The sequence below is a fragment of the Sarcophilus harrisii genome, chromosome 3, assembly GCF_902635505.1.
Source record: "Sarcophilus harrisii chromosome 3, mSarHar1.11, whole genome shotgun sequence".
NCBI classification, from domain to species: domain Eukaryota; kingdom Metazoa; phylum Chordata; class Mammalia; order Dasyuromorphia; family Dasyuridae; genus Sarcophilus; species Sarcophilus harrisii.
Genome location: NC_045428.1, coordinates 180,919,270 through 180,932,898, shown reverse-complemented (window position 1 = coordinate 180,932,898; position 13,629 = coordinate 180,919,270). Strand labels below are relative to the sequence as shown.

General features: G+C 30.5%; 1 protein-coding gene across 1 annotated transcript in view; it reads left to right on the top strand.

Annotated features, from left to right (window-relative positions):
* GBE1 (1,4-alpha-glucan branching enzyme 1) overlaps nt 1-13,629 on the top strand; it is a 142,890-nt gene that overhangs the window by 71,851 nt on the left and 57,410 nt on the right. Inside the window, exons 6-7 of the mRNA XM_031958840.1 lie at nt 3,289-3,379; nt 6,313-6,522. Coding sequence (XP_031814700.1) covers nt 3,289-3,379; nt 6,313-6,522 — 301 coding nt within the window. The remainder of the gene's footprint in view (nt 1-3,288; nt 3,380-6,312; nt 6,523-13,629) is intronic.

Here is a 13,629-nt window from a genome sequence, read left to right as displayed (position 1 = left end):
ATTTTCCAGATTACCAGAGGTGGAAATAAATTACTTAAATAGTCCCTTTGTAGAAAAAGAAATTGAACAAGCTATTATTCAACTCCCTAAGAAGAAATCTCCAGGGCCAGATGGATTTAAATGTCAATTCTACCAATTTAAAGAACAATTAATTATGTGAAGTATTTGGAAATATAGGGAAAGAGAAATCCTACCCAATTCTTTTTATGACAAAGACATGGTACTGTTACCTAAACTAAGTAGGGTCAAAACAGAGAAAGAAACTTATAGACCAATTTCCCTAATAAATATTGATGCAAAATTCTTAACTCCTGGAATCTGTCGCCTAATATTTTATTTAAGAATTTTCCACACAAGTAAGATCCAGCCCAGAAATGCAGGGTTGGATCAGTATTAGAAAAAGTATAAGCATAATTGACAACATCAATAGCCAAACTAAGAAAAATTATGTGATTATCTCAATAGATGCAGAAAAAAGCATCAACATCTATTCCTATTAAAAACACTACAGAGTATAGGAATAAATGGAGTTTTCCTTAAAATGATCAATAGCATCTATTTAAAGTCATTAGCAAGCATCAGATGTAATGGAGATAAACTAGAACCATCCTTGGAACAGAACCATCCTCAATAAGATCAGGGGTGAAATAAGGCTGCCCACTATCACCATTATTATTCAATCTTATATTAGAAATATTAGTTTTGGCAATAAGAGAAAAAAAAAGTTTAAAGGAATTAGAGTAGGTAATGAGGAAACCATATTATCACTCTTTGCAGTGATATGTAAATATGAAGACATACTCAGAGAATCCTAGAGAATCAACTAAAAAACTACTAGAAACTTTATAAACTCACAACATTAGCAGAATTGCAGGCTACAAAATAAATCTACATAAATCATAAACATTTTTATATATTATCAACAAAGTCCAGCAGCAAGAGAAGTAAAGAGGAGTTTAGCCTTGTGATATAATTCTGGGCCTTTTGCTACAGTTTTTCAAAAACCACCTTTGTAGTTGTTGGTTCTTTCATTTGTTCATCTGCACACTCTTGGCATTCTCGTAATATCTGACCTAATATGGATTTTATTTTTCTCTTAATTTTGACATATATGGTCAAATCCTGAAATCCATTTATATGGTAGTAAGAACAGAATCAATAAGTAACTTTGCTCTTTGCTCTTATCTATTATCATTGTTCTAACTACTCCTTTTCCCTTATCAATAGTTTACCAAAACTATAACACATTCTTTTTGTGTTCTTCAACATGCTTCATCAGTCTAGCTCATTCTGAGGTTTTGTTTTTTGAATCTTTCTTATGGGATCCTTTTATTGATTCCATCTTCCGTAAATATTTTTTAAAAGTGTAATTTATTTAATGACTTACCTCGGTATTTATATCAGCATCTTTGGCTACTTTATATTTTTTCTCATTATAGAATTGCTTAGTTTTTTGTCATGAGAACTGTTTTGTAGGGAGTATTCTTTTTAGACTTTTCTATTGCATTTTTGGCCATAGATGCCTTTTTTCTTTGAATCTTTTGAAATATTTCTTTCTAAAAATTAAAATATACATTGTACCATCATCTTGAATTCTATAATGGAGCAATTTTAGAAATTTAGCTGTGCTTTTAACACAGATTTGGGAAGTGGTAATCAGATAGTTAATGTTTCCTTTTACTACTATAGTATGCTTCATTTTTAGATAATCCCTATTTTTAGAATTTCTTATTGATTTTTAGATAATCCCTATTTTTAGAATTCCTTGTTGATTTTCTTTTAATTAGTAATTCAAAATTGCTTACATTTTTCACTTCATGGATTTTTATTCAAAAATTCTTCACTATGATTTATTTCGATTTATGGATTTCCTCAAATGTGCTTATCTTCTTGACATTTAGTAATAGTTAATTTTCTTTTCTCAAGACTACTGTTTTTGAATAATACATGTACTTCCATAGGTGAAGTCCAGTCATGAGTCAGTTACCAACATATTTTATATAATGGAAACATTTCAGCATCTTGTTGTTAAGTGGATAATTTGGGCAAATATAGGAAGAGTATTTCAACCTAAAATTCTGATGACTCTGTGGTGATTAATATAAAATCCATAGGTAAATCAGAATTGGGGTATGTATTTATCACACTCTAAATGTATAATTTAATTGGAGCAATTACAATTAAATTTTTTTGAAGAAAACAAAAATTCACCACTTAGCCTATGCAATCTTTTAAAAATATTAATAAATCATTAATTCATTTCTGATGTGAATTTGTACTAATGAAATGCAATACCATTGAATTATGTGTACCAGATAGTATAAATTAACAAACAGAAATTAATGGTACCAACTGTTTTCCTTATACTGCATTTGATCTTTAAGCATATTGTACTGATACTGGGACTAATTTGACTGAACTCTAATAGGCTAAAAATCTTAACTTTATAAGCTGAGTAAAATTTTAAATATTATTTTAACATAAAATTTTAAAGCATATGAATAGATTTTCTTAAATTAATCATTATGTAAAAATAAAACTGGTATAATTTCTCTGTTATGTTCACTAGACTTGAAGGTTTTCTTCTGATTTTTCTCCATTTTTGGTGGATGAGATATTTATTTGCTCCCATAAAAATTATCTTAGAGAAATTAAAAAAAAAAGATTTCTGGATCTCTTATTGAAATAATTTTCCCCTTTAGATTTTATTCATTTAAAATCACATAAAGATATTTTGCAATAAAGAAGCATCATTCCTTTTTATTTCCTTACCTTTCTAAAATAAGCTCAGAAAAGAAATAAATACTTTAATGATTGTTCTTTGTAATAACCACTTTAAGGAAAAATGGATTTGGTGATAAGCTAATTATTATCAGCTATATGACCTGTAATCAGTCACCCTTATTTAGTTTTCACTATTTACTGTATGAATATGAGTGAAGCTTAAGTTCAGGATATGCAGATTGACATAATTAATATTCTAAAGTCAAATTAAGATTATATTTGTATATCATTTATTGCTTGTTACAACTGAGACATTTAATATAGCTAGTCAAATGTAGATCTCTTGAGAAAATGACCTTGTTGAAAAGCAGAGCAGATTATCCTAAAATGTTAAATTAGTGGTATTTTTTAAATGAAGGCTGGACTGTTTCTGCTTGTATTCTACTATAAAACATTAAAGTTAAATTCTTTTAAGGGGAAGAAAATGCCATTTCTCTGCATTTTATGTTTAACAAAATAAATTATTTTTAACCCTATTTTGTTTGAATTATTGTGTTTAAACAGGATACAATTGCATTCAGTTGATGGCTATCATGGAACATGCTTATTATGCTAGTTTCGGTTATCAAGTGACAAGTTTTTTTGCAGCATCCAGGTAAAGTTACTGTTTTTAATTATAATTCTTATTATAAGCATATTCATCACTTCATTATTTAAATAGAAAAAGTAAATTGAATCTTGTATTTTATATTTATAAATATGCACCTATTGATAATATTTTTATTATTTAGGATATTTGTAGATTACAATTTACTTACATGTGTATATCCTCATTATTAACATTTTTGATTATTTCAAGAAAATTTATGTTCAGCTTTGACAAATGAGTGACTATTTGGTCATGTCTTATAAGAGTTTTTAACCAGAATAAAAGTGACCTCTAGAAATTCATGCATTTGCTTAATATGTAATGGGAAAAAAAATAACAGAGAGTAAGTTGCAAAAGATATGGTAAAACTCATTCTCCCACCAGGAAACTATAGCAGTATAACTTTTTTTTTTTTTTTTTTTTTGCTCCAGATTCCTCATATATTCATGTATTAATAACAGTTGAAGCATTGTTATAGTTAGGGAAGTGAAGGAATTTTCTAACTTTCCATTAAGGGGCCCTTCTTAGCTCTTGACCCACCATGTGAACTAGAGTTAGTCCTGTGGCTGACTAATCATCTATAAAAAGAATTAAGTTCTTTCCCCCCCCTCTCTTTTTTTTTTTGGGGGGGGGTTCTCTTTATATGTTCAGCCCCAGTTTAGAGAGCAGGGGGAATGAGAAGTGAGAGCAATGAGAAAAAAAAAAACATAAAGCTTATTAATTGTTTACATTTTTCCTATGGATGGTATAGAAAAAAATATAATATGGAAAATAGTATTTTCCTGGGGAAACCAAAAAATAAAAAAAGCCACAGGATAATTTTCAGAAAAGTCATCAGCTGGATAAAGGGTATAAACTCTGAGAAAAGTGGGGAGTGATAGTGAAGTGGTACTGTGAGTAATTGATAATTTTCCAAGCAACCTAGTATACACTTTTACCTGCATTACTTCTTATTAGTGTATTTTTAAATGCAAGAAGTTTTTCCACCCCCTACAGATAATATTTGTGAAACTCGCATGATTCTCATCAGTGCCTTGACAGATGATTTAAGAATAAGTTGCAGAGAAAATAGACATCTATCTGCATTAGTAGAGGAAGTTTGTCTTACCTGGAAAACCTATATTGATAAAATAGTAGGTTGGACAAACAAATGAACAACAATGTTATCTTCTTTCTTCCCTCCCTCCCTCCCTCCCTCTCTTCTTTCCTTCCTTCCTTCCTTCCTTCCCACATTCCCTCAGTGTTTCTTCCCTTCTTGTTTCCCTCCTTCTCTCCCTTCCTCCTTCCCTCTCTCCCTCCCTCTCTCAAATAAGAAAATAAACATCAGGACTGAAATTTGAACTTATATCATCCTACTCTAGAGTCATTGTTCATTTTATTGAATTATTCTGCCTTCAACTGCTTATCTCTTATTTTAATAAAAATGAATTATAGATTTATTCCCCCATTATGATTCTCTAAGTTTTTCCTGAGTATTTGTAAATGTTAAATTGACATAATAGAGAAGGTAACTGTACTGTTAAACCTAGCACTTAAATATTATCGGAAAAAAAGTAAAAAGTAAAAAAGGATTAGACCTCTCTAATATCGAATTACCAAAACAAAGATTTGGAACAAAATGCTGTTAAATTTAATTTACACTTTGGAGATAAGTAGTTGAATCTTTATGAAGGGACTTAATTTAAAAAAAAAAAAAGTTTTGTAGGCATATAATTCCTTATAATTTATTAAAAATAAATCTAAAGGAATCTAACATTTATAGGGAGTTCTGGGACAGTTATATGCAGAATATTAGATAAAGAAAGCATTTTGTTTAGGATTGCTCAGGCTAGCTTTTTTTTTTTTTTTTTAATAGAACAGAAAGCTTAGTTTTTTGAGGAAAAGGAAGTAATATGTCCCAGAGCATGTTAGTAATTCATGTAATTAACATTTAGTCACTGAAACAGTTGAGACTGAAATCTCAGCCTCCTGATATCTTATTCAATGTTCTTTTTTGGATGGTTATTTGATGGCAGAATGACCCTTAATTGAGCTTCCAGAAGATGACACATCCATTATGAGAATCCTTTCAAAACACAAATGGAAACTCCTACTAGTAGTATATGTGATTAGAAAAGGGATAACAAAAGTCGTATTGGGTAACTTCATAGGGTTGTAGAGCTACAGTTGGAAAGGACATTAGAGACCTTGCATAATATTTCAGGGAAGATCCCAAAGAAATTTTGTAGTAAAGCTTCATTCATAGGGTAGATTCATTTAAAACGCTATTTTTTATCATAGGAAACCAGTTGTTTTTTTAATAATGTTGTTGGAGGATCGGTAAATGAAAATTTGAAAATGTGTCGATAAGTTATTAATATAAGTTGCTATACCAAAACAGTCTCTAACTAATACCAAAGGTATTATATTTTTCCTGGGTATACTGTAGGTATATTATTACTCAAAATTTATATATTATATTGCTATACATTTTATAGTTAGTGATTTGAAAAATCAATTTTTCTTTGAGAGAAACGTTTTAAAACTGTTTTGAACTTAGGAACAATATTATAAACATAGAGATACTTTTATCTTATCTTACCATTATATTGGCATAATACACAATAAATATTTGTTGACATATTATGTAAAATGTTTTAATTTTTTTTTTTAATCAGACCAGTGATTTCATCTTTATAGGCAAAGAAATTCTCAGATGTGGAACTTCCTCTACTAATACACCTTCTTTTTAATTTGTAGTCTTAATGAATTGCCTAAGGTATAGAGAAAAAGCTGTTTTACATGAATGCAACATAACTTTTCCAGAATCATACAGTTAGTATATGTTAGAGGTAGGACTTGATCCCAAATCCTTTTAACTCTGAGGCTAGCTTTCTATCCAATATGACAAACTATTTTATAAAATATATTTTAATTTGTATTTCTTTTATTACATGTAGTCGTTATGGCACTCCTGATGAATTGAAAGAATTGGTTGACACTGCTCACTCAATGGGAATCATAGTTCTCTTGGATGTAGTTCATAGTCATGCATCAAAAAATTCAGAGGATGGTCTAAACAAATTTGATGGAACTGATTCCTGTTATTTTCATTCTGGTCCTAGAGGAAATCATGAACTCTGGGATAGTAGACTATTTGCCTATTCCAGGTATGTGTCTTTTTTGTAGAAATCTTTTATTAAAGTTATTTTATAATGATTTTACAGAATTTCATAATATATGTATATTTTCTTCTGTACTCATATTAAGACATAATTTGTGATCTAGAGATCAAGGATATCCTTTCTTTTATAGTAGCCTTTTTTTTTTTTATAAAGCATAAATAAAATTATATAAAATTACTTTAGAAACTTGCTATTAAAATAATCTCAGATTTGATACACTTTTCCTCCCCTGAGGCAATTGGTAAGAGTCACACAGCTAGGAAGTATTAAGTGTCTGAGGCTAGATTTGAACTCAGGTTCTCCTGACTTCAGGGCTGGTGCTCTATCTACTGCACCACCTAGCTGCCCCATTCAAACACTTTTATGAAAAACTTTTTTTTAAGTTTTGATTTCCATATTCTTTCTCTGATTCTCTGTTTCTGTCTCTCTCCCCCTTCCTGCTCCTTCTCTCCATCTTCTCTTTCCTCTTGAGATGGTAGGCAATCAGATACAGGTAGTATATTAGTTATTTTGTACAAGAAGACTGAAAAACAAAAACATGAAAAAGTGAAAAACATGTTGCAGTCTGTCTTCAGACAATATCGGTTCTTTTTCTGGAGGCAGATATGTTTTATCCTTAGTCCTTTGGGATTGTCATGGATCATTGTATTGGGGAGAATAGCAAAGTCATTCACAGTTCTTGACTGATTGCACTATATTGAGCTTAGCAGGTGTATTATTCTCCTGGTTCACTTTGCATCATTTCATCTAATTCTTTCCAGTATTTTTCTGAAATCATCCTGCTTGTCATTTTTTATACAACAATAATATTCTATCACTATCATATGTCATATTCCACCCCTTTCACCTGCACTCCCTCCTTTTTTATGTCTTTGGGATACAGACCTAGTAGTGATATTATTGGATCGAAGAACATACACAGTTTTGTGGTCCTTGGCATTCCAAATTGTTCTCCATAATAGTTGGATCAGTTCACAACTCCAACAGTGCATTAATGTTCTGGTTTCCTCACAACACCTCCAACATTTATCATTTTCCTTTTATTGTCATAGCTAATTTGATAGGTATGAAGTGGAACCTTGGAGTTTAAATTTACATTTTTTTAGTCAGTAGGCATGTAGAACATTTTTTCATGACAATTGCAAAAAAAAACCTTTTTAAAAAAAACTAGGTGAAATTATTTAAATTTTTTTCATGTATCAGATTTGTTGAAATTTGGTACATGAATTAATCTGCCTACCATATAAATGATAAGTGCTTAAAAATATCATTTTGCTGATGAGTTAAATGCTATACTATTACAGTGATTTAATTATTTAAAAAGAAAAGTATTTTTTAGATGTTCCTTCATTGAAAAGATTGGGGCTTTGCATGTGGAACATTGCATATAACATTCAGTTTAAATGTTAGTATAGTTTAATCTTTTTTTTTTCTCTTTTTTTTTTTTATACTGGTACTTCTTATAAAACTGATTTGCTTATTTTCCTTTATTTTAAACTTAAAGAAAAAATAGAAAAAGAAAAAACATTGCCATGTAAAGAACAAAACGTAAGAAAAGATTCAAAATATAGAGCAATAAATTTCCATTTCTAGAAAGCTTATATAATAAATACTATACATTGTGTTTAGAGCTGTCCATCATTTCTTTGCCATTGTACACTTTTTATTCTTTTTTCCTTCTCCCCGACTCTTATTTCTTTATAAATTTAGATGTTTAATTCTCTTAAAAGAGAATGTAAATGTTATATTTTTACATTAAAAGGCTCTGATAAAAATCTCATTTCTAAATATATAGAGAATTTATAAGAATTCAATCCATTCTACAATTGATGTGGTGGTCACTGTTTTTGATAAAGGCTTTACTTATAAAAAATGTAGAAAACTAAATTAAATTTATCTTTGAATGATAAATGGTCAACAATAAAATCAATAAATGGTTTCAAAGGAAGAAATTAAAGCTATCTTTGCTCATGTGAAGAAATGTTCTATAACATTATTGATTAGAGAAATATCAATTAAAACAACTATGAGGTAACATTTCATAACTATCAGGCTACAATGATAAGAAAATATAATGAAAAATATTGGAGGGGATGTGGGAAAACTGGGATACTAATGCATTGTAGATGGAGTTGTGAACTGTTCCAACCATTCTGGAGAGTGCAAATATCCCAAAGAGATCTTAAAGGAGGGAAAGGGATCTACATGTGCAAAACGTTTGTGGTAGCCCTTTTTGTAGTGGCAAGAAACTGGAACTGAATGGATACCCACCCATTGGAGAATGGCTGAATAAGTTATGATATATGGATGTTATGGATTATTATTTTCTATTAAAAAATAAATCAACAGAATGATTTTAAAGAAGCCTTGGAGAGACTTGCATGAATTGATGCTAAAGGAAATGAGCAGAACCAGGAGATCATTCTACATGCAATAACAAGATTATATAAAGATCAGTTAATTCAGACTAGTTCCAATAGTTTTGTGATGAAGAGAGCCATCTGCACTTAAAGAAAGGACTGTGGTAACTAATTATGGATCACAATATTGTATTATCAGTTTTTGTTGTTGTTTGCTTGCATTTTGTTTTCTTTCTCATTTGTTTTCTTTTTGATCTGATTTTTCTTGTGCAGCATGGTATTTGGAAATATGTACAGAAGATTTGTGCATGTTTATTGGATTGCTTGCCATTTAGGGAAGAGGATAGGAGAAAGGGAGGGAAAAATTTGGAACACAAGGTTTTGCAAGGATGAATGTTAGAAAATTGTCCATGTATATGTTTTGAAATAAGTATTATTTTTGAAATAAATAAAAAGCTTTAAAAAAATAAGAAAACAGTCTATTCATATCCTTTGACCATTTATCCATTGAGGAATGACTTTTTAAAAAAATTTGGCCAAGTTTTCTGTCTATGTGAAAAAACAATGCTTTTATTAGAGAAATTGGCTGTAAATTTCCCCTCTCATTTTCCAGCATTCTTTCTAATTATAACTTCCATTTTTGTTTTTTATATGCAAAATCTTTTTAATTTCATGTAATTCAAATTATCTATTTTAATTCCTATTATCCTCGGTATCTCTTGTTTGCTAATAAACTCTTCCCTTATTCAAAGTTCTGGTGGGTAATTTTTTTATGCTCCTCTAAATTGCTTATAATAAAATTCTTTATGTTTATATACACATTTTTACCATTTTTAATGTACAATCTAAGATGTTAGTTTCTGTCTAGTTGCCAGACTGCTTTCCATTTTTCTCCGTTCTTGCTTCAAGGTTTGGATCATTGGATTTACTCGATTATTATGGTTAATTACTACTCTATATTCTGTACTTAATTTATTACTTTGACTCTCTTCTCTACTTCTTTGCTGACATCAGATTATGTACATGATTACTACTACTTTGTTCTATAGTTTGAAATCTAGAACTGCAAAGCTGCCTCCTTTTTCTTTTAAATCAATATTCTGGATATACTTAACTTTTTGTTCTCCTAACTTAATTATGTTTTTATTTTCTTCTAACTCTATAAAAAGATTTTTGGTAGTTTGATCTGTAGAGTTTTGAATACATAATTTAGGTCATTTGTCTTGATCTATATTCTTAAGCAATTAATATTTCTCCAGTTGTTTGGATTTGTCTGTATTTGTGTAAAAAATGTTTTATAATTGTTTCTGGGTTCGTATGGTTTCTGGGTTTGTCTTAGTTGGGAGATTGTACTTTATATTGTCTGCAGTTCCTTTACATGGAATTTTTCTTTCTATTTCTTTTTGCTTGATTTTGTTGTTAGTATATAGAAATGGTAATGATTTAGGTGAGTTCCATTTTATATCTTACAACTTTGATAAAATTGTTACTTATTTAAGCTAGGCTTTTTTAGTTTTATTTTTTAGTTGATTCTATGGTAAATATACTATTGTATAGAGGAATATAGTTTTGTTTCTTCATTACCTATTTTTATTCCTTTATTTTCTTTCTTTTCCCCAATTACACATGATAGATTTGAATATTCATTTTTATAAGATTTTGATTTCCAAATTTTTCTTTCTCTTTCTTTTCCCTCCCCTCCTACTTCCCCTACATAGCTAACAATGTGATATGTTATACACGTATAATTATGTTAAACATATTTCTATATTAATTAAGTTGTGCAAGAAGAATTGGGGGGAAAAAAAGGAGAAAACCATGAGAAAGGAAAAAAACAAAAAAAAAGTTTTAAAAAATTGAAAATAATATGCTTCAATTTGCATTCAATCCCCATAGTTCTTTCTTTGTATGTAGAGATGCAATTTATTACCAGAAATCTTTAGAAGTTGTCTTGGAGCAATATATTGCAGAGAAAAGCTAAGTCTATCATACTTAATTATCCTAACAATGTTGCGGTTATTGTGCACATTGTTTTTCTGGTTCTGTTCACTTTATTCAGCATCATTTCACGTAAGTCTCTCCAGGCTTCCTGAAATCATCCTGCTGAATCATTTCTTGTTTCTTGCAAAATTTTTTTTTTGATCTGAAGGTTTCAAAATTTGGCAATAATATTGCTGTGTGTTTTCCATAAAAGATCTCTTTCAGGTGATGATTGGTGGATTTTTTTTTTCCTACCTTCCCCTCATATTCTATCACTACAGCAGAGTTTTCTTAGATTGTTTCTTTCATTATTGTGCCAACATTCTCTTTTTGGTGCAACTTTGTGGCAGCCCAATCATTCTTATATTTTCTTTCTTGATCTGTTCCCAAATCTGTCCTTTTTCTTATACATTGTTTCACATTCTGTTCTATTTTCTCATTCTTTATAATTTGTTTTGTTATTTCTTGGTCTCTCATAGCTTCACTGACTTCCTCTTGCCCAGTTCTAATTTTCAAATAATTACTTTCATCTTTGAGAATCTGTACCTCTTTTTCTAGTTAATTTTTTTTCATAATCTTGTTTTTCTTGGATAATTTTTATTTATTTATTTATTTTACTATTTTTGGTTTTTCCTCAATGTATTCTCATTTGTTTTTAAGTTCTTTTTTGAGTTCTATAAATTCTCTTTGGGCAGGGAGCCATCTCACATTATTCTTTGGAATAGGAATTTTTTTTTTTTTTTTTTTTTTACTAAAATATCCTCCTTTGAAAATGAACCCTGGACCCCTGGACTTCTGTGTTCCCATAATATGTTTCAGTGGTGAGGTTCTTTATTCTTTGCTGCTTCATTTTTTTTTTTTTTTTTTTAATAAGAGGTATAAGTGTAAGCACCTCTATTCCCAGAGTAGGGAAATGGTGCTTCACGTTTCCCTACACCTCTTCCCTTTGACCAGGAATCACAAATCAAGAGCTCTACCATCCTGCAAATACCTGCAGCCAGGAGTATCCCTGCCCTTCTGCTTCTGCACTCAGCAGGTGCTGGTTTCTTTTTGCCCAGGGCTTCTTCTCAGCAGTACAGCTGGACCTGACCTTCCTTATCAGCCAAGCTTCTCTGACTCATACCAGACTCCACAAACAGTTCTGGAGGTGAAATTCTCTGTGGTTTTTGCTGAGGCCTTCTCCTCTTCCCTCCCACACCCCCCACCCAGCTACCCCTAGGATTTCACTCTTGATGTTTCTATGGAGCTAACCAGGAAGTGTTTGTACTTCACAGGGATCAATCCTCAGCCTAGGTCTTTCTTTAGATTTTCTAAGATTATATCTGAAGAACCTCTGTTCTTGATTTTTCACTGTCTGTTCGCTTTGAGGTGCAAATTTATTATATTTGTGGGGAAAATCTGGAGAGCTTGAAATTTATCAACCTATAGCACCATCTTCCCAGAATCCTCCTTCTGCTGATCATTTCTTAGAGCACAATAATATTCCATTACTTTTATATACCATAACTTATTCAGCCATTCCCCAACTGATGGGAATCATTCTAAGTTTTCAATTCCTTGCTAATACAAAAGAGGCTGCTACAAACATTTTTGCACATGTAGGTCTTTTTCTCTTTTTAAATAATCTCTTTGGAATATAGACCCAGTAGGGACAATGCTAGATAAAGGATGTGCACAGTTTGATAGCCCTTTGGGCATAGTTTCAAATTGTTCTCCAGAATCCACAATTCCACCAAGAGTAAATCAATGGGTCCCACTTTTCCCATATTCCCTCCAATATTTGTCATTATCTTTTTTTTGTCACCGAAACCAATCTGATAGGTATGAAGTGGTATCTCATAGATTTAATTGATATTTCTCTAGTCAGTAATGATTTGGAGCATTTTTTAAAATTTGAGTATATATAACTTTAATTTCTTCATCTGAAAACTGCATGTTCATATCTTTCACTGTTAATCATCTGGAGACTGACTTAAATCAGTTTTCTGCACTGACTATAAAATTCTGCTTCCCTTCAAATCTTGGCTGCATTAGTTTTGTTTATCAATAAATTTTCATTTTAATGTAATCAAAATTACTCCTTTTGCATTTTATAATGTTGTCTCTTTCCTTTTTGGTTATAAATTCTCTCTCCAAAGATCTGATAAGTAAATAATTACTTGCTTTTCTAATTTGCTTATACTATGATCCTACTATATCTAAATCATGAATCTATTTTGACATTATCTTCATATAAGATGTGTTTCTGCCATATTCTGTTTTCCCAGAAATTTTTTCAAATAGTAAGTTCTTATCCCAGAAGCTTGAGTATTTAAACTTATCAAATAGTTGATTACTATAGTCATAGTACTACTGTGTCTTTAGTACCTAACCTATCTTACTGATCCACCACTCTTAGCCACTATGAAAAGGTTTTGATGATTCCTACTTTTATAATACAATGGCTAAACCACTTTTCTTTGTATTTTTTTCTTCATTAATTCCTTTGACATTTTGTTCTTCCAGATAAATTTTGTTTTTATTTTTCCTAGATCTCTAAAATAAAATTTTGATAGTATGGCACTAAATAGATGAGTTAAATTAGCACACACTCAGTTCCCACAATCTGGATATAGATGGCTCTCTTCATCACAATATCATTGGAACTGGTCTGAGTCATCTCATTGTTGAAAAGATCATTTTATAATCTTGTTGTTTTCATGTACTGTGATCTCCTGGTTCTGCTCATTTCACGTAGTCAATTCATGTAGGT